This window comes from Apiospora marii (assembly GCF_038362585.1).
Source record: "Apiospora marii strain CBS 49790 chromosome Unknown utg000009l_segment0_segment0, whole genome shotgun sequence".
NCBI lineage: Eukaryota > Fungi > Ascomycota > Sordariomycetes > Amphisphaeriales > Apiosporaceae > Apiospora > Apiospora marii.
In genome coordinates, this window is record NW_027117381.1 from 831,589 (window position 1) to 856,668 (window position 25,080).

The window sequence follows — 25,080 nt, forward strand, 5'->3', positions numbered from 1 at the left end:
GTCTTGCACATCTTGGCCAAGACGCGAGCCTGCTCAAGCAGAACGGAACGAGCCAATGGCTGATTGTAGGGGCTGGATGGATGGATTTGCGAGCACGGGCGGGCGTGCAGACAAGAATTGAGGCTTACCGCCTAAAAGACTTGTCTCTTCCTTTCCTGGGGGGCGTCTCCCGTCCCGTCTGTTGGCGGGCGTGGCACAAAAGCTTGAGAAACAGAGCATGTCTCATTTGTTTTCTCTGCGAAATTGGGCAGAATTGCCGACTATATAAACGAGGCTGCTTGGATGGACGTCGGCAATCTTGCGACAGAACAGCAAGGCGATGGCAGAGTCAGGACAGGCAGTGAAAGCGGACCGGTTGACATGCAGCCGACCAAAACCGTTCACCCAGCTGACCGGACAACTTCCGACCCATCGCTGCACAGCAAAGCGGATCCTGCCAGACAGACAACATTTTTCTTCTGCTGCCCCATCCTATTTCCCCCGCAACTCCAGGTTTTCCACGCACTTGGAAGTTGGCAGTGGTTTCATTACATATCCATCCACTCTGGCCACTCTCCTTCGAGAATGGGTCAATTGAATCCACCGAAAGGTCTGGACCTTGGCTGAGATGGGTCAAGGGACCTGTCCAGGACATGTGGTTTGCCCAATTTGTTTCACTTTGATTTATTATTAGCGCAGCAATTACCAACGACAACAGTCGAGATACTGTACAGTAGTCGCGATAGCTTGAGGCGATTCTCCTGGGCAGCGTCCGAAAACTTCCGATCAGCTTACTAGGGATGAACTACTCTATCTACTATGAGCCAATGATTCTTGAGTAACTGGCTATCTGCCATCACCAAAGGACCGCTGCCACGAACCGTGTCGTACGATCAGGACCCCAGTTCGACGTAGGTCAAGACTGTTTCTTTTGGGACGTGCTTGGCTGGGGGAGCATGCGGGGTTGGGGTTTAGCACTGGAACTTCCCCAAGTTCTGCCCCCAAGTCCCCCAAATGCCCAGGCCGCTAGGGGGCATCCCAGCAGCAACCCCAGCGCCAAAGACACACCTACAGGCTACAGCATCCCCAGACGCGCCAAGGGACCAACGGCTGCAGGCATCCAAGTCGCAGGTCGATATCAACCACAGCTGCTGCTACTTCGAATGTGGTTACTATCGCCGACGATGGTGCCCGACGACTCCATGCCTCCATACCACCTCTGAAAATGAGTAATAGAGCCAACCCCTGCGCGCCAACCGCGCCGCATCAGCGCCTATTTTGTCTACTTCGGTCTGGCCAAGCAGATGGATAAAGAATCACCCACAACTACATGTGCTTACACTAAGTACTCTGTAGTGCTGTGCCGGCGTCCGTGGACTCCCAATGACTCTGCCATCTCCAGAACTATTGCGACCCTTTTTGCATGGCATATGCGCATCACGAGAATGGATCGGGACTGACACATGCCCCTGCGGCTGAAGTAGACTCTTTTCGGTTAACCAATCCCAACCAGACGGCAAGATGATCTTGCCACCAGGAGCTGATCCGGGAGTCGTTCGTCTCTCGTAGTGGACGAACGGATGGATGAGTATGTATGTACTTGGATTTGGACAGGGTATTCCAATGTATTTACAGTTCGTTCTTTGAAACCCCGTGGTTTCTTCCAAGAGCCTCAGGGCTCAGACCGCCTCCTTGCCAAAGTTGACGTTCTCGTCCCGCGGCTCCCCCAGCGAGTTCTGCAGGTTGTCGTCGCCCCCTGTCCTCTCGTCCTCCTGTCTGCGCTTCCTCCCCCTTTCCTCTTCGAATTTCTCGCGCTCTCCCTCTCCGTGGCTTCCTTCACCTCCACCCACCACCACGGTCGACTCCTCCGACGAGGACGAGATCACCGACACGTCTCTTTCCAGGCGCTCGCGCATGGGCGGCCTCATTGCCGCCGCATTCGCCGTGGCGTTCGAGGCCCGCCGCCGCCGCTGCTGCTCCTCGTCGTCCGGCTTCTGGGCCTCGGTCGGCTCGGTCGGGGCGAACTTGGACCGCGCCCGGATCCGCTTGCCGTACTTGTAGAAGGCGAAGGGGATCACGGCCAGGAGGGTCGCGACGCCGCCGATGAGGGAGCCGCCGCCGCCGATGCCCAGGGCGGTGAACTATGCATCGGACATGTTAGCATCTATACTTATATCTGCAAGGATGTGGTCAGGCGTCTTACCATTTGGTTGGTGAATAGCGGTGCGGCCTGTAAGTTACATCTTCAAGTTAGCGCATATTCGAGTTGCAATGACTCGACAACAGGGGTAACCCTTCAAGGTCGAAATTGCAGTTCCCAGTGATCGAGAAGGATACCACTTGAAATCTTTCGACTAGAATGCCGTGATCCATAATAAAGCGTTCAAGGGTGGACGAGTACTTACCGCACCGCAAGCGGACCGACACACAGTGTTGGCAGCGATAGCTGAAGCCGCGTACCTAAAGAAAGTGTGGTTAGCCGTGTTCATCATATGATTGATGCCCATGCCCAGTGAAAGACTTACATCAGATAGGTGTCCACCAAATAGTTGAGATAGCCCACAAAGATGAGCATCAGCGAGGAGGCCAAGAATACACCGGCGATCGTAGGGACGATCCAATGGATGGAACTGTGCCAATGTTAGCTTGTGATACGAGTGCCTGTCTCTTTCATGGGTATCACTTACTTGAACTCGGCCGTCCACGCAAACCAGAACCTGGGGGGTATAATAGATTAGCGCCATTCCCGCGAGAGAGAGAGAGAGAGAGAGAGAGAGAGATAGAACTCACATGGTCACAGCGAACCCAACCCCGCCAATCATAGCAATCGGCAACCGGTCCTCCGGCTCCAGCTTCTCACCCCTCGCGACCCGCTTCGCCTTCATCCTGGAGTCGACGACGACCACGATGGCCCCGAGGAAGGACCCGACGACGGTGCCGATGAGGGGCAGCTCGCCGACGCCCGCGTTCCAGCCGCGGCGCTCCTGGAAGACGATGGGGTAGATGGAGAAGAGCATGTAGAGCAGCGTGTAGACGATGGACATGTAGACGGCGCACAGCAGCGAGATGGTGTCGAAGAGGATGATCCACGGCCGCGTCAGCGCGACCTTGTAGATGCGCAGCAGCGTCTGGTCCGTGTCCTCGACGGGGGCTTTCACGTCTTCGTAGCCGGGCATTTTCGCGGCGCGGACGCGGCGGGCTTTGGTTTTGAGGATTACGGGGCCGAATGTCTCGGGTCTGCATCGAGCCTTGAGTTAGCTACGATTCCGTCGCGAAGGAGGTTCCCCTCCCCACCCTCATGGAGGATGCGACGACATGACAGTGTCGGGATGATGAGACAGCATGATAAGGGGACGGACAACCTACAATGTGAACATGATGATGGCTGTGCCACCGCCGAACCACAGCATAACGTAGAAGATCCACCTCCAGTCCTCCTTCAGCTGGATGAACCCAGCAATGACCGGGCCCATCGCGGGACCGACTAGTTAGAGAGAGTCAGCCTTCGTCTACTGCGCATCATCACCCAACCCAATGACAGAAGACAAGATATACGCAAGAATACGTACTCCAAACCATGCAAGAGAAAGCCGCCATCGCGTTCCCCCGCTCGACGGGACTCCACAGGTCGGCCATGAGGCCCGGCGCGTTGCTCAGGGGCGCGCTGACGAAGGTGCCCGTCAGGAAGCGGCCGACGAGCAGGCCGCCGAAGTTGGGCGCGAAGGCGCACAGGAAGTTGAAGGCGAGGTACAGCAGGAAGGTGATGTAGAAGATCCAGCGGCGCCCGTAGAACTCGGACAGGGGCGCGAACAGCAGCGGGCCCGCGCAGTAGCCCAGCAGGAACAGCGTGATGGTCAGGCCGGCGGCTTCTTCGGAGACGTGGAAGTGTTCCGAGATGCTCTATTTGGGGGATGGTCAGTTATTTTTGGGAATTCGATTCTTCTCGGTCTCATGCGCGGTGAGTCTCGGGGCGGTCACTGGTTGGGCTGAAGCTGAGAGAGAGAGAGAGAGAGAGTACGGGTTCTGTAGGGATTGATGGGATGAACTCACGGGAAAGCAGCCCGACGGGCCGGATGAGGCTAATGTGGCATTCACCACGAGTAAGACTATTCATGACACATAAACATCAGATGAAAGAGCTCCCTTGAATCGCGGACGTGGCAGTTTTCTCCTGGAGGATCTCGCGGAGGAACTCGGGGGGTGTTATTCACATACCGGCAGTACAGGTGCAATACCAACGCCTCGCCGTCGACCAGTTGTGTGGGTTCTCGACGTCGCCGGGCGCGAAGTCGACGTGGCCGTCGGCGTTGATGTAGGGTTTCTCCTCGGCGTCCAGGTGGCGCGTCCGGTAGGGCTTGGCCGTCGGCCGGGAGAGGATGCGTCCCAGGCTCGGCATGGTGGCGGTCGGGCTTTTTCCTCTTCTTCTCGGTCCCCTCCTATACTATCGGCTTCTTTTCTTTCGCCTGTGAGGATTCGGGTTCGTCTTGATATAGCTCTTGTCTCTTGTGTCATTCCATCAGGTCGCAAGTAGATGTGCCAAATGTATATATATACAGTACTGTAAGCAGACAATCGCCAGGCACCCTCTTCTTAATAATAGAAACAGACTCAGTCGGATGGGTGCTCTCCATCGATACCATTCTCCTCGAGGGACAGGGTGAGCGGTGAGCTCGCCATTTTCATTCCCTATCGACTAATTACCCAGCATCTCCCCCTGATTTGAGCGCGTCTTGCTGACGTCTTCGGTATGGGGTGGGATCGCATGACGTAAAAGCGCCCCTCCCCTTCTTGGCTAGGGTGCGGATGGGAATCGCGCGCACCCTTATTCCCGATATCTCCTGCATCGATCCACGACAATTAGCGCGAGGGCAGTTGGTAACTGACGGGCTTAAAGAATGACGATCCGGGACTGACCCTCCGCCCGGTAATAGAGCCGCGACATGAGCGCGAGAATACCCCCTGGTGGAAGATGCATTCACCACTTTCGACGTTAGTGTAACAGACCATCACCGTTCTTGGGCCAAGTAGGAGCTAGACTCGGTGCTTCGCGCTTTGGAGGCTGACAGGGCAGGCAGCCTTACTAATAAAGGCAAACTGCAATTGACATTTGCCCAGTCTTTTCCCAAAGTTAATCGCGGTCGCACTATCAATATTACTCACCCATCCCACCTGCCGGGATGGCATTCCACCGGCACCCCACCGAGCTGCCTCGATACATCAGCAGGTCATATGCGTGTTATCAATCAACAAGCAATGTTTTGAGCATATAATCCTGCTTAGTTTACGACGAGTCTTACGATATACTCTATTTTTAACCATGACTCGCCATTCTGCGCGCACCGTGCTGGTGAGCGTCAATATCGTTATGTTCGGTCGGGGATAGTTTCCCACGAGATGCCCTCCAGCCAGATGGCTCATAGGGCTGGGGACCGAGACCACGTTTCGCAGGGATCGAGTGTGCTGCATGATAACGTGCACTTGTGCATCATTCAGGGTTGGATTGGGATCCGGATCCCCGGCTACCTGCTTTCTCAGCATGCGGAAAGCTCGGTCGAGGTGGAAGGTTGCATGCAGATTGGGGGACTTACTGGTAACAATCGCGACACGAGTTTCACGCAACACATGATACCGTAATATGTGTTCATAATGTAGTTGGTGTGTTCTCGGGCACGATGAAAATGAATGATGTGACAATAATACATGAAACGTGGAGCGATGAGCCTATGTTGAGAGACCTAAATGAAGCACATTGGATTCGGTTCCGGGAGCTATCGAAAGACCTGCCCCAATCCAATGAGCACCACCAGCGGTATGGGAATAAAGTGCATACAGTTACATTCAGCCCCCGTAATGTGTAACCCAAGGCGCACTCGGGGTCGTCTGGCCTGAAGCTGGACCACAGTGACTTGAAGCCGAAGTCGCGAAAGCGTCGGACGTCCACGTGTGTGTATATTCCTCAGAGTTACGAGCTGAGGCGCGCGGCATAGAAAGAAGTAAGCGCCGAGAGCCTTCTAGATGCGCGCGCATCCTTTGACCGCGACTCGGCGTGCGATGGCACTTCCTCCTTGCGAACGTTCCGCGTGGCACTCAGGTCCCGCTCGCACGAGGCCCGTCTCGGCCGCGCTGAACGCCGATGTGTGCGCATCCTTCTGCTGCCTTGAGCTTTCGCGTATGCGATAAGCGGCTGTCGTTGGTGACTTAAGTTCCATTGCATGCTTTCTCAATCATGCAAGTTCCTATCCCTAACTTGAACATCATTGCTACTTGCAATCCGTTCATCGTACCAAGATATCGTTCAAATGTCGTATCTTTAAACCCAGGCATTAATAGAGCAAGCACACCGGGGCATCGTCGCGGTAAACAGGCGACAGGTACTCAGTCAATCGCATCATACATTTCCTTTCCTATCTGCTGTCATTCATCACGACATCGTCGCCCGCAATGCTCGGCGTGCCCCCCTGCGTCTGCGCGTCTCCGTCCGTCGTATCCCCGCCCGCATCCGTCGTATGCGACAGCGACGACAAGCCCCGCAAGTAGTACGCGCGGCTCAGCCCCTTGGCCTCGAGCTGCGACATGATGCTCTCGGCGATCGCCCAGCGACCCGAGAAGAACTGCAGGCTCTCAAACCGGTCCCGGATCTGCCCGTCCAGGTACTCGGCCTCCTCCGGGTAGAACCGCCAGCGCTCCGCGAAGCCCCTACAGGTCAGGTAGCACGACGTCGCCGCTGAAGGCGCGGTCACCGTATGTCCCCGGCCCGGATTACGCGCTAGCCGTTCGTAAAGCCGACACGCAATGTCGATGCCGATCTGGCACGCGAATTTCAGCGCCGCCAGAGCGCAGGCCAGGTCCATGTTCTCCTGGATCATGCTCTTGGACGGCGAGCCCATTTCTTCGGACGGCATATATGGTAAGTATAGGGTAAATAACGCACTGCTTAATGGTTAGCCATGGACATACCAGTTTCGAGAGATGCTAGGGCCCGCCCAGACTTGGCTCGGGGAGTACTTACGAAACACACATAGCAAAGCAATCAATCTCCATCTCCCAGTTGCGGTGGTCTTCAATCAAGGTCTGTGTAGCAGTCCGGATCTCTCCATCGAGGTGCGAGAAGACGGAAATCGGCGGCAAAGGAGCCGTCTTGTCGCGTTCCGACTCCCAGCGGAGGGCCCGATGTAGGATGTTGGCAACTTGGGCTGCCTTTTGAATAGCGGTTAGGTCCGGCGTTATCGCCTTGCCGACCGGTGTCCGTTGTGACGGTTGATATGAAAAGGAAGGGCTGTGATGCCTCGGGCAGGACACGCTCGAGGCCGGTAAGCAAGTACTCGGCTGCGGAGACTCGAGTATGAAAGGGAGGAACATGGCGGGCTGGTCGGAATGGATTGACCTGGCAAATGGTAAGCTTGCTGCAATTCCTCGACGGGGCCGGCTTTACTTACTGGTCCATAATGAAGAGACTCCACCATAGTCCAGACATCTCTTCCTCCTCTATGCTGGACCAATTCGAGCCCATGCTGCCGACTTGGCCTGGCTTCACATTAAGAACTCTCGCCGTCATCGCGGCGTCCCCCAATGTACGGTAGCTGGCGAGAGTGTTGCCATGACCGTATTCGTAGAGACACAGCAGGGTTAGACACTGCACAAGGAGTATCGTCGGCTCTCCGCAGTTCATTATGGAGAGTACGCGCTTCATTAGCCGGTAATCTTCGTCCCACACGGCTTTCGGATTTTCGCCGGGCACGGGACGCATCACCAAATACATCATGACAAGAAGTAGAGCCTGCTCGACGGTCATCTCGAGGGGGTCGTGGCCCGGACTCGACTCGGAGCCCTCATTGCATGTGGCGTCGCTCATCGTCTCGGGCGTATCGGTGGTGCGATACCGCTCAAACATGCGATGGAAGACGATGGGGTGGACGGCGCCCAGCCAGGGATGTATGTAGTCGAAGTAGCTGTCCGCCACCACGGGCCAGTCCGTCTTGTTGTCCCGGAGGATGTTGAGGATCTGGGAGGCCGAAAGATCCTCCAGCAGGCTCGGACGCCCCAGCACCGACAGGGTGTCGACCGCCGACTCGCCTTGGGACAGTTCGAGGCCCGAGTGCAAGCCGCCGATCTTCTGGGAGTCGCCGACCATGTAGTAGTAAGCACATGATGCGCTGAGCCTGTGTGGCGGTTAGATCTCATCTTGTTAGGCGGGCGGGATCGACCCGACCCGGGTAAATGGTACGATGACATACCTAGTGCACCTCGAGCACTTGGGCAGCAACCTGTCACATTTCCGCTTCGAGGAACGGCATTTGGCGCAGGCACGCGGAGCGCAGTCCATCCTAGAAGATGCAGGCTCAGTCAGATTCAACAGGTCCAAGACCGGGAGGGAGGTCGCGGCAGGCCCGTCGACATCGGATCCGAGATGTCAACGACGACGGCCGCGACGACACGACCCAGAACAAAATGGCAGGCGACGCACCTCATAGGCGTGTTGGATGACGGTGGGGTCACCGCAATGCCCTCGACATCGTCGAAGTTTTGCGGAGACTGCTGCGGGGCTTTGCCCATTGCCGTATTCCGCGCAGGAGCTATTAGGTTTTAGAGGTAAGGCAGCGGCAGCTGTAGGGGGAGGGAAGGGCTGGCTCTCAAGGTGTACGTGGATGAGAAAATGATAGGGAGCAGTGAATCAATCGGGTACGTGGTCCATGGATTCGTGGCTGTGCGGCTGCTGAGGGTGCTGCTAATCCACAACAAGCACGGCAGGGGAGAGGTAACAACAGGAAAGCCCAGACGATCATTTCTCGCCCGTCGAATCCGAACGTGATCGGACGGGGCGCCGTAGGTCGACTGATCTCTTTTTACCAGAGTCTGGACGCTTGGCGGGCCTGGGATCCCCTGGAAGCTGCTGGGTGCTGGGGCCAGGAATTTGTTCGAGTATGGGCGGCAGCAATCTCTCGACTTCTCTCGATTGTCGCTCGCCCTCTTCCGTCAATCAACTCCTCTCCCCAAACCCCCTAAAAAGTACTCCGTACAAAGGCTAAACCGCAATGCCTTAGTGCCATCTCCAAGGCTGTCAAGTGGGCCTCGGTCCGGAGTATCGCCGACAATGGACCCCCTGGACATGAGGAAATCCACCAGCAGAGATCATCTCGTGGGTATCGACATGCCAATTGAACGAGTATATCCCCATTCTGATCAAACTCTATATGATTAGGGCCCAGCTTCGTGGAAAGAACCCGAGGTTGGATGACAGCCTGTTTGTTCGTTCTTACAACAAACGCAGTCGTCGTGTTCGTGTTTGGCTGCAATGCCAATGCGACGCGACTCGCTGGATGCGGGGTCCCGTTATCGCCGTCGGTGCGTTGATCCGCTCGACGGTAAACCCCGAAATTCAACTCTCGCCAACGCAATTGTTTGTCATAGTGTTTCTTTAGTAGTACTGTCGCGACGGGGCGAACTCACACACCAACCACACCCTCTTTGATGGAAAGCAGGACGCCGTCGGCGTGGAGAGCCGAGGACCCCGTCTTCCGGGCTAGCCCGCAAAGACCCTCCATGGGCCATTGCATCATGATGCACCCAGCGCGGTTCTATGCATGGGGTTTCTGATAAAATGCCATGTTTCGGATTCTGCGACGCATTGGCAAAGTGGCAATCGGCCGTCATGTTTCTTCAACTTGCAATTGATCGAATCCACATGATATATGCCAAGAGTTTGGCAGCTTCTCTGACATTTCGGAATCCGGTACCGGAACCACTGTAGCTCGTAGGGCGTAGCCGATAAACTCCACGCAGTTCGGAGGGCAGCCGACACATTGAAATATGCGGCGAACTGGGTAGCAAAGAGAGGGGAAATACCGCACTATATTGCTATCATTGCATCCGGGTCATCCCACAATACAGCTATCGGCAGAATCAATCCATATTCAATACCATCACCATGGCGACAGATTTGAAGCTCTCCAACTACCGCCTCCTGTGCTTCGACGTCTACGGGACCCTGGTCGACTGGGAGACCGGCATCCTGACAGCGCTGAAGCCCCTCCTCGAGGCCAACGATGCCTCCGCCAAGTTCAGCAACGAGCACTTGCTGACCGTGTTTCACGAGCTGGAGGCATCGCAACAAAGACTATCCCCGTCGCTGAAGTACTCGACGCTGCTGGCGACGGTGCACGACCAGGTGGCCTTCCGGCTAGGTCTTCCGCACCGCCCCACTTTCGCAGAAAGCAAGGTCTTCGGGGAGTCAGTGGGCTTCTGGCCGGCGTTCCCGGACACGGTGGACGCGCTGCGGCGCCTGCAGAAGCACTACAAGCTGGTGGTGCTGTCCAACGTGGACCGCGAGTCCTTCGCGGCGACCAACGCGGGGCCGCTGCAGGGGGTTCCGTTCGACCTCATCGTCACGGCCCAGGACGTCGGCACCTACAAGCCCGACCTCGGCAACTTCGAGCACATGCTGCGGCGGGTCGACGAAGAGTTCGGCGTCAAGCCCGAACAGGTCATCCAGACGGCGCAGAGCCAGTTCCACGACCACCACCCGGCCAAGAAGGTCGGGCTCAAGTCCAGCTGGATCGTCAGGCCGGGGGCGATTATGGGCAACCGCGGGGAGGAGCTGTTTGACTGGAAGTTTGATACACTTGGGCAAATGGCGGATGCTCTGGAAAGTGGACAGTAAGATGCTAGATTTATACGACTATCTCTGCGGGGGCTCAGTTGTCTCGAGTCAGGGTTGGTAAGACCATGTTTTACTTCGACAAATCAAAAGGAGATCTGGCACAGATATGGGGTACTTCAGTGGTGCTCGCAGTTGGGATTGTATCATGGGGCTCCTAGCATGTGTCGTCCCTCTATCTTCAACACCCGAGATCCCCGAGAAGACTCCGGCTAAGACAAGATGATACGTCCAGGGCTCAGCCAAGGAGGGTCTTCTGGGCTACTATTTATGACAAAGACAGTATGTTTACCCAATGTCAAATGAAGTTCGATATTTAGGCCGCCATTGTTCGTAGACAAGGGACAATGTCGATATATGTCCCGTATTTCCGCTTTCTTCCAAATCAAAGTTGGACAATGGACTTGTTTCTCGAAACAACTGGTTAGTCTCCTTCTTAAGTATTCCGCTGGCCGCAAACCTCGTTTCTGGTCGGCCCCCATTAGACGGAGAGATCCAGAAGGTAAGTCTATAACAGCTACATGAAAGTGACGCTTCTTCTGAATCAGAGGAGCGACGTTCAAGATGGCAGACCAAGATACATTCGGATTCCTTGATCTGCCACCAGAGCTCAGAAACAAGATCTACTATCTCGCTCTCGGCGAGTATGAGACCTCAAGCGATCCTTACGGACCAACAACATGCACCGCCCTGGCTCCTCCCGCGCTCACCAGGACGAACCGCCAAATCCGCAAGGAGACTCTCGGTCTCTACTACAGCCAGAACCGGTTCTCCTTCAAGCTCCCCTTCCCTGGCGGCCCCGACGCGTTCGAGCGCTGGTGCACCATGATGGGACCGCATCTCCAGCTCGTCACAAGGGGCATCACCTTCATGCACGACGGTAACGTAAGTCCGCGCCACTACCCTGCCATGACCTTCGGGTACAAGATCGGATTCGAGCTGTGCTCCGACCGGGCCGAGGACGACCCCCGTCGCGTCGGCAATGAAACACTCGACGTCAACAGCCCCTATGACGTCTCGCTCGCTTGCTATAACACCATGCTCAGCCAAGCTGGTCCGCACTTCTGGTTAGTAGGACGGAAGGCGGCCTTTGACAAAGTTGTCGAGGCGCTGTGTGCGGTAGCACCACTGTGCTCGCAGGTGAACTCTCGAATCTACATGGTTTGGAGGCTGCCGTTCATATCGCGACAAGCTTTGGTTGCGCTGACATAGTACTGGATAACAGCGGGTGTCTAACGACTGCAACATAGCTGTGCATGCCTCGCTCTACTATCATGACCTACCGAAGTATTCGGGGCTGGAGGATTGGGGTCATGTTCAGAATAGGAACTGAAACTGAAATAAACCTTGGGCCGTATACATGTAGTCAGTTTATGTATAGATATGCTAATACAAAGCCCCAGAGTAACATCTCACAAATCACTCTTGACAGTCAGCTTACACCCATGACCCATGCTATCCACCTGCATGCAGGAACGTAGCTTCCCACAAATTCAATCCGTAAACAGCAAGCAAAGCTGTGCCGCATGACGTGGAACAAATTTATTAGGTTACATCGTCCGATGCTTACCGCCCATCCGATGTTATTCTGACAGCCCGAATCGCGTTCGTCCCGACTCAATGTGGCACAGCCCTGCTACTAAAACCGCCATCCAAACCCTTGGCTCTTGTTTTGTTTCCAGCTTGCCCTGCGACTGTTCAAAACAAAATCGAAAAGATGTTTCGGCAAATCAAAAACTTTCCTCTGGCCTTGTGCATGGCCCTCGCATGCTTATGCGTGCCCGAGGTGGCCGGCGCGGGAGAGACCAAACTCAACATCACGGCCATTGGCGCGACCGGCGGCAAGTCGACGCTCGAGTGCTGGCAGATGGACGCGCCCTTCGCCGTCTCCGACACGCCTGGCACCCGCGGCAGTGCGGCGGCAAGCTTGGGCAACGTCACCAAGCTAGACTTCGGCGTCATTCCTGCGAACTTCGACGGCGGTCTGCACAACGCCCCGGCCAACCAGTGAGTGGCACCCCTCCCCAGGAGACAGCATCAGGTCCAACGAAACCACTGGTGGATTAACGACTAGTACTAATCACGTTGTTGCTTTCGTTCGTGTACAGATGGGTCATGTTCACCACAGGCCTGGCTCACATCACCGTGCCTGGTGACGACTCTGGGGGTGCGTACGTTCAGGGCGGGGAGTTCGGCCTCATCTTCGCGGCAGATACCGCCAACGTGAGCGAGAAAGGCCATTACACTCGTTACCCAGGCATCGTCGAGACCGTCGCGTTGCAGATGCCGACGTTAGACGGAGAGATCCCACCTCACCAGGTCGTGCGCTCTGGTCCATGCCAAACAGACGACATGGCAGGGCTTAGATCGTTTGCATCAGCAGGATGAAAGAAGGGGTACAGTCTTAGACGTCTTGATAGAGATAGATTTGTGTGAGGGACATTATTAGATAGAGGAGGAAGATATTCTCAGTCAGTCATGGACAATAATACTCTCAATACAATACGTGGACTCCTCTAAGAACGCAATATCGACACGTGGCTAGGTCTTGGTGCGCCTCAGTCCAAAGTCCGGGTTGCGATCGGCTTCCATTCGCTGATGGGCCTATCGGTAGGAACAAGCCAGACGACGCCTCCTTTCCATCCACCTTGTTTGCTGGAGGTGTCATTCGCCCCTTCGGACGACGACGACGACAGACTGACTCCCGCCTCCTCTACTGCCTTTGAAATCTCGCCTAGCTTCTGATCGTTGATGGGATTCTCTCCACTGTACAAATGTCAGCAGCTAGATCACGCCAGATCCATGGGTACCTAATTGCACTGAGAGCTGAGACCATGCGCTATGCAAGGGACATAAACTTACTAGATCAAGCTAACATGCGGCCCAAACGCCTCCCGCCACTCCTCCAACCACTTCTCCGTCACAGGCCCAATCTGATAACCCTCCCCATTCACGCCGACAGCCCGAGCGAGCCCCGCGACATCCCGAACACCCTTCTCAAAAGCCACCTTCAGGAAGCAGCGGCGGAAGAAGATGTCCTGGGTCGCGACCTTCTCGAGACGCACATCGACATCCGCGGCACGCGGCCACGGCACCGCGTCCAGCCAAGCCTGCGGATTATCGCCGTAGACGGCCGGGTCGATGCCCGAGGTCAGCGTCATGTGCGGCGCGAAGGCCGGGCCCGTCAGGTCCGGGAACGCGGAGGGCAGGGTCCGCTCGATCAGCTCCGCGATGATGGCGTGGAGGGGGTGCGAGGGGGGCGGCACGAGCCAGAGGGAGGAGCCGGGCATAGTGTATATGTTTTTGTGTACTGGGCCGAACCTAGAAACCCGAAGAAGAAGCTGCCGCTCTTCAATGGTAGTTGACGATTTGGGTTCTCTTCTGTAGGGGTGAAGTTGACAATTGTAGAGATGTTATTGACTGGTCGTCGAAGAACTGCGGGGCTTCATAAAGACTGGGTGGGGTACCGGAATGGGACCAATCAATGCCCCGTTAGATGCCATGCTGATGAAAAACACGAATATGGTCTCCTTTTTCCTTCACTGCTGTTGAACTCTAGTGACATCCAACAAGCTGACTAGCATATTTTCTTACGGTTCATCAGGGTTGCATGGCACTGCAAGGTAGGCCTGTCTGCAATGGTGATCTCGTGGCGTATCGAAGTGCCCTCTCAACTGCTATGTACAGAGACCATAACTCTGAAAGATATGCTTCTTCCTTGATATATTGTCTTGCTCAGTGTGCTTACAGCAGCCGCCGTCACCCAAATACGCCTACCCATCGACTTGGTTCAGTTGATCTGAAGTCAAAGAGCAGCTCCGTTGAGATAGTCACAAGCCGTGACACCCGTATCTCGCCTCGCTCGAAGATTACGGCCCAAATCCACGCCAAACAGCCGGTCTAACCGTGCATAAACATGGCATGATCGTTGCCTATTTATTCATGGCTGTGGTACGTGGCTATGGCGGTTCCACATCCGTGCCGTAGCGGTCAAAGGGTGGAATCTTCATCGCCGTGCCTACAAATATGCTTCTTCTCTTCTCTCTTCCATTCTAAAAGAGTACCAAAGCCAGAAACTCATGCCTACCAACTACATCAACGACATAAGATGCACCATCTGCGTGATTCTCTGCTAAGCAGCTCGCCCCAAGGCCCTCCTGAGCTCACTATGCTAGACAGCCAAGCTTTGGACCGGCAGGACGTGCGTGAGTGCGTGACCCGCGGCGAGTTCGAAGAGCTCAGGGGCGCGGCCTTCTACAACCGCACTGGGATCGTCACCGAGCGTTACTGCTCGGGAGACGGGGTAGACTCGCTCGTGGGCTTCCTCCATTCGCTGTGGCACATGTACTACCAGCTCGGGCGCCACACCTCGCACGAGACGGCCGAACACGACCGGCTGGTCCTCGACGTCGTGCGCATCCAGGGGCTGGGCCCGCTGACCCGGCCGGTGGCGGGCAACTACGGCATCGACATTGCGCGCACGGTCGAGGGCACGCTGTGGAACGACCTGCCCTTCTTGGCCACCGACATGACCGAGTTCTGGATCGAGAGCTGTGCCACCATGTCGGGCGCCCAGCGCTTGAACCTTTCATCCTTTCTGGCCAAGCTGGCGTCGACCCGCGTCAGCAAGGACCGCCTCTGTCAGGTCGCCCTCGTCCTCTTCCGCGCGACGTTCGAAGAGAGGGCTCCAGACCTCTGCATCCCGGATCAGGCGGATGACGCCGAGGACTCCCGTCGGAGCATCCGCGACCTAAGCATTGCGCAATTACTACCATCAGTCTGCGCATGGATCAAGGAAGCCGGCCAGAACCTCATTCTCCTCTCCGACGTCTACTGGAACGATTGCCCCAGCGCGATTGGGCAGGGCGGTGAGATTTTCACCGAGTCTGAGTTCGGGAAACGCTCCCCCACTGGCTTCACCCCATGGAGGTGGATGTATTGGCTGAAACGTCTCCATGAGATCAAGGAGGAGGCAAAGCAGGCCAACGAGACACGCCTGGAGAAGCAGGCCACCGAGGCCATTGACCGTATGTCCGAAAATTCGAAAGAACGGAACTCGGGAATCATCAGGGCTTACCGAAGCGGTGGGGATATTTTGCGCAACGATAAACATTTATCGTGTCTGGACGATGAAAGCACGACCGGGGGTGACGAGAGCACGACAGGAGGCGACAAGGCCGACTAGCACATTATTAGCTAATAAAGGTTTCTCAAATTTCTGTAGGTAGCCAAAAAGTCCACCGAATCTGTTCTGTCGTACACACTGAAGCTGCTAGTTGCATGTCGACTACTTTGGTCGCTTAGGCAGGATCCCTGTTATTACCCGATCCAATAAGTCACCTCTGCTATCACTGTGAAGGGGGCGTGTCATAATCCGCGTCTGAGGGCTAATAAGCGTGATCTGGTCTGATTTGCTGACAAACAATGCATTTAGGCAAAATAAGGGATGGATGCATATTGGCACCTCGTCCTTTTTTGCACTCAGCACATAGATATGTCACCCATTCCAGAAGCCCTAATGAAGCACTTCCTTCTTCCATTAATATTCACCACCAACACGCAACGAAACCATACCCCTTAACACGTCGTATTATATTCAGTCACCTACCAATATCATTCTTAAGTTGCTATCAACTGATCGATAACAATTGAATGATCTGCCATCTTGCCGATGGATCATCTTCCTCTCCCAAGGGACCGAGGCATCGGCTCTTTTCTGATACCTTTCAGGGCACTGGATAACTATAGCCGCCCGTTCGACGACTATGCGAAGAAATACAAGTGGACGGTCCGATCTATCATGGAATCGCTCGAGTCATCATCGCCGCAGTCTGGTGCTGTCCCATCCCCCAAGAGTCTGGTATCTGTTGCTCAAGAGTGGCTTTATTTTGGCTTGTTGACCGAATTCTTGGACGAACCGGTAAACATGAGCTTGTTTCGCAAAAGTGGGAATACCGGTTCACAGCTGCTTACTTCGGAATACTTGAAGACACTGGTAGATTCCAGAACGCACAGCCTTCGGACGAGAACCCGCCACGACGGCCTTGCTGTTGTGGAACGTTGGAGCGACTCATTCATCGACGTGCATAGAACGGTGGTATCAAAGACATTGGCTTTGGCTTCTGTATGCCATCATGCTGTTGGCGAAGATGTCAAGGACCTGTCATTGACATGTATGGCCATCTCTGTATTGGCGGAGTACTTGGTCGATGCTATGCAGAAGTTTCGCCGGTCGCTCTCACGCACAACCGATCACATGATGCTTGGCAGGTTATTCAGGAGAGACAAGTACCAATTTTTTCCAATTGATTGTGGTCTTCCCATCATCCAGAAAATGAAGGAAAAGTGGTGCTTGCATGACGTTGAGTATTTCAATGGCTCACATATCCTACACGTTTCTACCTTATGGTACTTAGCAAATCTGGATCCACCGAAGTCAAATATGGCACATCGAAATTGCACACGTACCAAGTGCAATGCGTTCCAAATCGACGAAGAGCAGTATGTACCGGGCCATGTTGTCGATGGATGTGGCTGCGCCAATGTTGGACCGGACCCCTCCAAACTGGCACAAATCATACATTCAGGAGGCATACCCATCGTCATAATCAGGGATGGCCGAGTTCAAGTGTTTGACCAGAGACGCGTACATACATTTACGACTATATCTCATGTTTGGGCCGATGGGAAGGGAAACCCATCTGGCAATACACTTCCCTTATGCGTTGTGATGGAGCTTCAGCGACTTGTTAACGAATTGCCTCGTTATGGGAGAGCACTTGACGTTCCATTCTGGATCGATACCTTGTGTATTCCCAGAGACCCGATCAAGTTGAGGGAGAAGGCACTGCTACGAATGCGTGAACCATACAGTAAGGCATCTCACGTGCTCGTCATAGACTCCTACCTACGACGCAACTCAGCAGATGGAGCTAGCCCTTCCGAGCTACTTGCTCGAATAGAAGTCTGCGGATGGTCACATCGATTGTGGACATTCCAAGAAGGTAGAATGCCGAGGCTTCCAGCTCGAACATGGTTTGCTTTCAACGACAGAAACGTTGATCTTATCGTTGAACTGAAAGATTTCCTCGACGGATTGGCTCTATCAGCAACCTTGATCGAGTATCATCTCCTTACCCTTCACAACCAAACACAAGTCTCAGAACTGTCTGGATCTTGGGGCTTGCAGGACCGCGTGAGGGATCCGGTTGAACTCAGGTACTCACTCATGTCAAGATCCACGACAAGGAAGGAGGATGAGGCCCTTTGTCTGGGAGGCGGGATACTTCAATTCGAAGAGGACGATATGACGGAGCTAATTGGTCTCTCGGATGGAGATCGTCGAATGGCTATGATATGGGCCAAGCTATCCCCAATTTCAACCAGTATTGCTTTCTCGAATGCCCCCCGGAAGTTGAGAACTTGGGGGTTCAGGTGGGCACCTGCGACAGTTATGAGAGACATGGAGTTGTCATCCTTGGACTGGCAAGGTCCTTTATGCGACAGTGTTTGCCTACCATCCGTATTGTCATCCGCAGGTCTTACGATCTCTCGGCCGGCCTGGATGATTGCTTCTAGGGTTATCACTTACCGCGAGGCAATTCTGCAGCGGCTCTCTGACTTTTCTCGATGCATCGCTAAGAGCTTTCTCATACTGAGTAACGGTAATAGCCAGTGGTTCAAACTTTATTTGCATGGGCATTGGCACGACAGTCCCCTGCCATGGAACTCCGATAACCACTGGGCAATCATTTTGAAGGACAGCCGTGAACTGACCGATATTTCACATAAAGACGATTTGATGAAGGGCGATTTCGCTTTCGCAACCCAGCATACGGGGATTCTAGTTTCTTACTTCACGGATTCCCAGGATATGGAGACGGTACAGGTCACGGTCCATCGCCATGTCACCATTGGTCTGGTGTCAAGACGCATGCGCCGCGCACAGAACCAGCTGATGGGATTCGCTGATCAACTAAGCGCTACCCACACCAAGCTATTGGAGGAGCTTCGGAAAAGGCCTAGTGAACTCGAAGCTTTCATCAGAAGTCAGATAATCGAAAGGGTTAGTAGAGACGAAGAGTTGTTGGAAACAATGCACAATACCAATGTGTACTATGGCGTGGAACGCAGTACGAGTGTGGCCTTGAACGAATGCATAGAATCGGTCTGTGAGCTGATCCTGCTTGGACCATGCTCTAAGATAGAGAAGATGCAGAACACCTCTTGGTGCATTGACTGAACCTTTCTGTAAGTGTATCAGTCATACCATAGATCTCGGTGTCCTCTGGTTACATACGCTTACAATAATATTCATGCATTCGCAGACGGCTGACCTTGATGGCGAGGCCGTTGACGGGAGGGCGATCAGCCTTATCACCATGCCGGCTATGGGCAACATCCAGAACGGAGATCAAGGTTTAGACTGACACACTGTGGTAGGATTTATTTGTCTTCTTTTCTTCTTTTGGTGATTCTTTCTTGTCTCTATTCTCCCTGGATTAGTCCAGCCCAAGCATAGAATTGAGACCCCCAATTCCATCGTGATGTAGCTTCTTAATACGTACTGAGGCTCTTAGTCAATAAGGCCACTCTTGATCTATTGGCTAGTCTGGCTGCATCTGCCGTAGCCGCCCTTGCATGATTACATGTACGCCTCTTAAATCCGACCAAGACAACCGCCTGCACTTATCATCGGTCGTGTTAGCTTTGTAGAAGCTAGCTCATTGAAACTCTTGGTGCAAATGGAAGTGTCTCAAAGAAGTGGCGCATTTCAACCACGTGTTTCGTCGCCGTTCACTCAAAGCTTCTTCGATTCCAGCCCGTCAGCCGGGTAAAAAGGTTGACTCATCCAGATGCAATAACAGAGCGAGGCTTCGTGTATGAGTGCGTAGCACTGGTACCGGTAGATGTAAGCAAGTGCAATTTGATTGATATTTTAAGCCGATTACTGCCGCCGCTGTCACTTTCCTTTTCACAAGTGCTGGGGTATGGGATAGCATAGCGTGGAGGCTTGCATGATACAGGTGACTCGGGCGCCAAAGCCTCTGGGGCTTGGTCGAGCCTTGCGAGTGTACTCCCACACTCTCGCTTTTGATACGTCCGTTTTTAGGCAAATCCATCGCATTACGCCCGGATGCTTGAGCTGTCACTTGGCATACGAGGCATCCTTATCTACGCATCCTCACCGAGCTGCGAGGCAGACTCCCATTTGCAGACAGGCGTCACCGCCACCACGTCTCTGCTTCATGACAACAACCCCGCCTTCGTAGTCCCTGGGGGCGCAGGGTCAGACGCCCCGATAAGAAAGAACTCCGGCACGAGCCAGGCTGCAAGGCTTCCTTGGAGTCGGATACAAATGGAGGTACCTCAAAATATCCATCCCCTCCTACATTTGTTCAGCCTATTAAACTTGACCTAATTCAAATCCATGATTCTCCAGGTTCGTACCTCGAATCTTTCAAGTCAGGTAAATTGGCATACAATTGATTTTCGAAATAGAGAATATTCAACGCTCGCACAACAGGAGTGACCTCAACAGAGCACCGGATCAACCGGGTTTCTCGCTTGATTCAATAGAGAGCTGTCTACAAGTTTTCGCCTGTCTATATTCGAAAGTCGCATCTTTTTACATATTTGGTTCGACTGATCCGGTGTCTTGCTGATCCTCTTACGGCACACATCGGCAAGCGATTCTCATGGATCATCTTCCAGCACCCATAGACGGTCATATACCGCCGGTCCCCTTCTACGCCGAATTAAGAACTGAATACAAACCCAGTGACTTCCATCTGCTACCAACCGAACATGGCTACACAGACTTTGAGGACCTCTTGGATACCGGTCTATCCTCGCAGATGGGTCGCTCGGAAATGAATCAATTTCTTCAGTCCTGGCTCTTTTTCTCCCTTCTGTCGCGAGTCCTCAACACGAACATCAGTGTTAGTGACTGGCACAGGGAGAAGGACGACACGTTGACCACGCAAGCACTTGGTCGAGTCCTCAATCAGTGGACAGATGACTGGGACAACCAGCACGATGATCAACAGGGCGCATCCTTTTCCGCTGACGACTATGTGCAAGCCTCCATGACCCTAGAGAACGCCCGGCGGTTTGTGGGGAAACATCTTGTTCACCGGCCGTATGACCACGACGACGGGGAAGAGGAAAATGTTATCCCCGGCGGCCCCAATGGTGTTCATGATCAAGCGGACCCAATCATGGTCCTGTCCATAACCAGTGTTGCCGAGGCCTTGCAGGATCGTCTGTGGACCCGAATCCCAAGGCGGCACAAGGACAGAACCGCGTTTTGGAAGCAGCCGCAGGACGAGGAGAGGCACTGGGGGTACAGCAAGTGGTGCCGGAAGCAGATGCAAGACGGGGGATGGTGCCCGCTCGAGATCCGGCGACTCGAAGCGACCATGCTGCGCACAAACAGTATATACTACTCGTGCCAGATCAAGCGGGAAAGATCCAGCCTCGACCATGTCTCGGCGCAATGCACCATGTGGCAGTGCAAGGCAAGACTCGCGGGTACCTCTGAGGAACTCAGTGCTTTGCATATGTGCGGGACCCGTCCATCATGCCAAGAGACCCACAAGATTGACGAGTCGACCTTGATCGAGATCATCGACAGGGGAGAGATTCCTCTTTTACGGTATACCTACCGAGGCACACTGACATGCGAAGGGCACTCGTTGGCCGACGACGACACGGTCCCACCTTTCCTTGCCCTGTCTCACAGCTGGACCGAAAACACGCTGCACTGCGGCACCGACGCCCGTGGTGGGAACAACCGCAAGATGCTGGACTGCCAGCTCACCAAGCTGAGGAAGACGTATACCAAGATCTTCCACCTCGGAGACGACGAGGACGGTCTGTTCTGGGTCGATGTCCTCTGCCTCCCACGAGACTACAAGAAGAAAGTGGCCCAACTCAATCAGCTCCACACGATCTACAAGCAGGCCCAGGCGGTTCTGGTGTGGGATAGGAACCTTCTCAGTAGGCTCAAGAGCCCGAAAGCCAAGACTATCGAGATGAACGTACGGGTGCGGACCGGCGAATGGGCGCTGCGACTCTGGACACTGCCCGAGGCGGTGCTGGGACGCCGTCTGTACATCTCGTTTCAAGACGGCTACCTCGACATTGAAAAGGTTATCGAGGCCCAGAGAATTGCGAGGGAAGACTACAATGACCCATATCACTTCATATGGAGGACGGGCGACCCATTTAGCTCGTCGATACGACAACTGAGAGACAGCAACGTCCAGCGGGTGCAGAGGGCATGCGAAGCGGTCCAGTTCCGGCTGGCCACGATGCCAGCAGATGAAACCATCGTGCTAGGTAGTATCCTGGGCTTGGACATCTCCCGGCTCTACGACGATAAGCTGGACAAGGAAGATCTCGCCGCCTCCAGGATGAAAGAATTCCTCGACCTCCTCGACGAGACCCCGGGCCTGGGGATACCCACCGGCCTGGTCTTCCTCCCGCGGCCCAGGCCGACGGCCGATCGGAACTACAACTGGGCCCCGAGGTCGTGGATGACGAAGCAGATCTCCACGTGCACCCTCTTCCGGCCGTCCAAGGAGACGGCGTACCTGCTGCCCAAGGGCCTGCACGTGGAGCTCTCGGGCGTCGTGCTGCACACGGCCTGCCCCTCGCGGCTGGGGCGGACGTTCTGGGTCCCCGTCAGCCAGAACCTCGTCAAGTGGTACAAGGTCAAGGCCGACATGGCGGCGGCCGACTGGGCCGGCGTGTCCGACCAGATCTGCGGCCGCGGCAGCTCCTACATCCTCCAGAACTCCGCGGAGCCCCGGGAGAAGTGGGAGCTGGGGCTGCTGGTGACGCACCAGGGGATGCTGGCCTGCGGCGAGGTCAAGTGGGTCAAGGCGCACTGCCGGATCTGGATGCGGTTGGAGTCTAACACCAATGTGCTCAAGACCCTCAAGAGGCGATTTCGGGAGAACAACGACGATATGATCTATGGGGAAAGAATGAAGACGCAGCGATGGTGTATTGAGTGAAATTACCTAATTGGAATACCTTTTGTATTGTTATTAGTCCTAATAATTTATTTCTGTCGATCTTGCCCCTCGTGCTAGAAAGCGAGCGTTCCCTTTGTCAACCGTAGAAAATATTAATAAGATCCGATTGAGGCAATGATCCATCACCGTGGGCAGACTACATGTATGCATCACTCGGTCCACAGCTCCAGCTCGTCCTGGCTCGCCGTCTGCTGCAGCAACTCTCCCAGTTTATCTTGAATATGCGCCACAGCGTGGCTCTGGCCCCAAAGCATGCTACCGCTCATCCTCGCCTGCTTGAGCCAAGCCACCCCGAGCGCCGCGTTCCCGGCGCCCTCGCACGCCTTGGCAATGTCCTCCATGGTCACCACGGCGCACGCATCGTGATACTGCGGGTCCGGGTCGGCGTGGCCGTCGTCCAGCCGTGTGTGTCCCACAATGTCGAAGCCAACGCTGAGCGCGGCGACCCAGTCCCCCTGGTCCATGTAGATGTGTTCGAGGTGGCGGGACAGCCGGCGCTCCTGGAGCGATCCCGGGCCCAGAAGGGCGCGGATCTCGCGGATCCCTTTGCGGGCCGCTTCTAGGGCCCCGGTATGGTCTCCGCTGCGGCGAAGTAGACTGCAGAGGCGGCATTGCGCCAGCTGCGCCAGCTCGTGCAGGGGGCCGACGATGGCGCGGAGGCGCTCGACAAGGAAGGAGAGCGCGCGCAGTGTCGTCGCTACGCGCTGGTCGTCTTCGTCATTCTTCTGGTGCTGGAGGAGTAGCCGCTGAATGACAAGGGCGATGGGGTGATGGTGGTGGCAGTCGCTGCTGCCGCTGCCGCCGGGCAGCTGGGCGCGTGTGGCTTTGTTCATGTGACGGAGCATGACCTCACGCACATGTGGGCATGTGGTCGTGTTGACAGGAGATAATGTGCTCAGGAGCTCTATTAGGATGATGGATAGCATACTCGGGTCCCATGTGCTGCAGCTCGCATCAGAGCTGTCATCTGTCGAGCGTTGGAGGATTTGCAGCCCTCGAGTCAGGCTCTTGCTGGCGCCCCTTTGGGTCCCTTGTGATACCTTCATCAGGTAGATGGCTAGATTGACGTCCTGCCAGAACTTAGGCCTCGTCACGACAGGGGAGGTATCGAAGTTCCCCACGGTGTAGAATGTCCGGATGCCGTAAATGATGTATTCAAGTGTTGCATTTGGGAATTCACTGGGCGGCGATGATATATGCTTTGCCGCTGTGGCATGATGGAGCACATACTGGCGTATATGGTCCGCTCGTGCTCGTGAAACTCTTCCTTCTTCTTCGGGCGTCTCTTCAGCGAATATGACTGGCCCGGCCCTCTTACTCGATTCGATTCGTAGCGAGGATGTGGTCTCCCCAAGACCAATTTGAAGCGAATTCACTTTTGTTTCTATATTCTCGAAGCCTTGGTGGGCAACAGCAGTACCTGCCTCCACGAGATTCTTCAGAGCAATATTGTTCTCCAACCCGATGAGCCCTAGCTCACGGATCAACTCGATGTTCTGTCGGTTTAATCTCTGCAACTTTTCCTCCACCTCTCTTCGCATGCTCAAATACAGAACGGACTTCCACAGTTGCGACAACCCAGCCGCCCGGCCCGGTTTTGCGACGGCCAAGGGCGTCAGCATGCTCTGTATGCTGTGCAGCGTGGAATGCAGCACGACGACACATTGCGCGACACGCTCTGTCTGTGCTGGCTCCAGGTCTTGCACGAGCTGAGCGCCGTTGCTACAGCTGGAACGGAGGCGCGAGGCCGAATCGTTCACTTCGTTTAGGAGGGAGCGAAGCATTCGAGGCATGTCCCGCAGCTCCTGCACCAGCTTGAGCGTGGTAAGCAACGCCTGGGCCGCTGTGGAGACGAGCTGCAGCCCGGCTGTTGCACCGCCAAGGATGGATAAGGGGTCAGCCATAGCAGCTAGTTGAAGAACAAGGGTAATACTTGTGATAATTGAGTTTACGACACGTGGGGGAAGATGGTCGAAGGATAAGGGTTGATAGTCCAAGACGAGATCAGCAAAAAGATCAGGCTGCAATACCAAGCCACACTCGTTTCGGTGAGCCTCTTGCGGTGATGACCGCCCAGCCGTACAGAGTATGCAAGTACCTGTGTATGTATCCTGCGTCAAATCCGCCTCACAGTATGCAGTGGCCAGGATAAGGCGGCTTGGGGCGCGCCTTCTGATACGCCCTCCTCAGCTGATAAGGTACCCTAGACCCAGCCACCGGTGGCAAGGTTGAGTAACTAGCTCAGCGTACGCCGCTTGTAACCGTCATGACACCATCAAAGCTGGGTGCCTATACCGAGACGGCTGGTTTTCTATTTTCTGAACGGTTTAGACAGAGTAGAGTGCTTTGATTTTCAGGAGTATAGGAAGCTAAGTCTATCGAAATACCCCAGTGATAAGAGAC

The 25,080-nt window shown here is 54.8% G+C and overlaps 10 protein-coding genes across 10 annotated transcripts; 6 read left to right on the forward strand and 4 right to left on the reverse strand.

Annotated features, from left to right (window-relative positions):
- Positions 1 to 1,658: 1,658 nt before the first annotated feature.
- Positions 1,659 to 4,375, reverse strand: PG985_011757 (major facilitator superfamily domain-containing protein; the record flags this gene model as incomplete). The annotated part of the gene is made up of 10 exons (XM_066831524.1): positions 1,659 to 2,120; positions 2,183 to 2,209; positions 2,385 to 2,439; positions 2,505 to 2,609; positions 2,667 to 2,696; positions 2,770 to 3,216; positions 3,346 to 3,463; positions 3,549 to 3,879; positions 4,030 to 4,085; positions 4,195 to 4,375. 10 exons carry the CDS (start codon positions 4,373 to 4,375, stop codon positions 1,659 to 1,661), a joined length of 1,812 nt encoding a protein of 603 aa, XP_066679574.1.
- A 2,008-nt stretch (positions 4,376 to 6,383) lies between these two features.
- PG985_011758 (uncharacterized protein) lies at positions 6,384 to 8,532 on the reverse strand (the record flags this gene model as incomplete). Its single annotated transcript, XM_066831525.1, has 5 exons — positions 6,384 to 6,909; positions 6,989 to 7,363; positions 7,416 to 8,138; positions 8,214 to 8,303; positions 8,444 to 8,532. The coding sequence occupies 5 exons, from the start codon at positions 8,530 to 8,532 to the stop codon at positions 6,384 to 6,386; spliced, it is 1,803 nt and encodes a 600-aa protein (XP_066679575.1).
- A 1,372-nt stretch (positions 8,533 to 9,904) lies between these two features.
- On the forward strand, positions 9,905 to 10,636 carry PG985_011759 (Haloacid dehalogenase- type II; the record flags this gene model as incomplete). The annotated part of the gene is made up of 1 exon (XM_066831526.1): positions 9,905 to 10,636. One exon carries the CDS (start codon positions 9,905 to 9,907, stop codon positions 10,634 to 10,636), a length of 732 nt encoding a protein of 243 aa, XP_066679576.1.
- A 561-nt stretch (positions 10,637 to 11,197) lies between these two features.
- Positions 11,198 to 11,845, forward strand: PG985_011760 (uncharacterized protein; the record flags this gene model as incomplete). The annotated part of the gene is made up of 1 exon (XM_066831527.1): positions 11,198 to 11,845. One exon carries the CDS (start codon positions 11,198 to 11,200, stop codon positions 11,843 to 11,845), a length of 648 nt encoding a protein of 215 aa, XP_066679577.1.
- A 505-nt stretch (positions 11,846 to 12,350) lies between these two features.
- Positions 12,351 to 13,021, forward strand: PG985_011761 (uncharacterized protein; the record flags this gene model as incomplete). The annotated part of the gene is made up of 2 exons (XM_066831528.1): positions 12,351 to 12,640; positions 12,742 to 13,021. The coding sequence occupies 2 exons, from the start codon at positions 12,351 to 12,353 to the stop codon at positions 13,019 to 13,021; spliced, it is 570 nt and encodes a 189-aa protein (XP_066679578.1).
- Positions 13,022 to 13,191: 170 nt separating this feature from the next.
- On the reverse strand, positions 13,192 to 13,923 carry PG985_011762 (uncharacterized protein; the record flags this gene model as incomplete). Its single annotated transcript, XM_066831529.1, has 2 exons — positions 13,192 to 13,399; positions 13,496 to 13,923. The coding sequence occupies 2 exons, from the start codon at positions 13,921 to 13,923 to the stop codon at positions 13,192 to 13,194; spliced, it is 636 nt and encodes a 211-aa protein (XP_066679579.1).
- Positions 13,924 to 14,801: 878 nt separating this feature from the next.
- On the forward strand, positions 14,802 to 15,818 carry PG985_011763 (uncharacterized protein; the record flags this gene model as incomplete). The annotated part of the gene is made up of 1 exon (XM_066831530.1): positions 14,802 to 15,818. The coding sequence occupies one exon, from the start codon at positions 14,802 to 14,804 to the stop codon at positions 15,816 to 15,818; it is 1,017 nt and encodes a 338-aa protein (XP_066679580.1).
- A 615-nt stretch (positions 15,819 to 16,433) lies between these two features.
- PG985_011764 (uncharacterized protein) lies at positions 16,434 to 19,062 on the forward strand (the record flags this gene model as incomplete). The annotated part of the gene is made up of 2 exons (XM_066831531.1): positions 16,434 to 18,698; positions 18,961 to 19,062. The coding sequence occupies 2 exons, from the start codon at positions 16,434 to 16,436 to the stop codon at positions 19,060 to 19,062; spliced, it is 2,367 nt and encodes a 788-aa protein (XP_066679581.1).
- Positions 19,063 to 20,331: 1,269 nt separating this feature from the next.
- Positions 20,332 to 22,656, forward strand: PG985_011765 (uncharacterized protein; the record flags this gene model as incomplete). The annotated part of the gene is made up of 1 exon (XM_066831532.1): positions 20,332 to 22,656. The coding sequence occupies one exon, from the start codon at positions 20,332 to 20,334 to the stop codon at positions 22,654 to 22,656; it is 2,325 nt and encodes a 774-aa protein (XP_066679582.1).
- A 170-nt stretch (positions 22,657 to 22,826) lies between these two features.
- On the reverse strand, positions 22,827 to 24,581 carry PG985_011766 (uncharacterized protein; the record flags this gene model as incomplete). The annotated part of the gene is made up of 1 exon (XM_066831533.1): positions 22,827 to 24,581. The coding sequence occupies one exon, from the start codon at positions 24,579 to 24,581 to the stop codon at positions 22,827 to 22,829; it is 1,755 nt and encodes a 584-aa protein (XP_066679583.1).
- Positions 24,582 to 25,080: the final 499 nt, after the last annotated feature.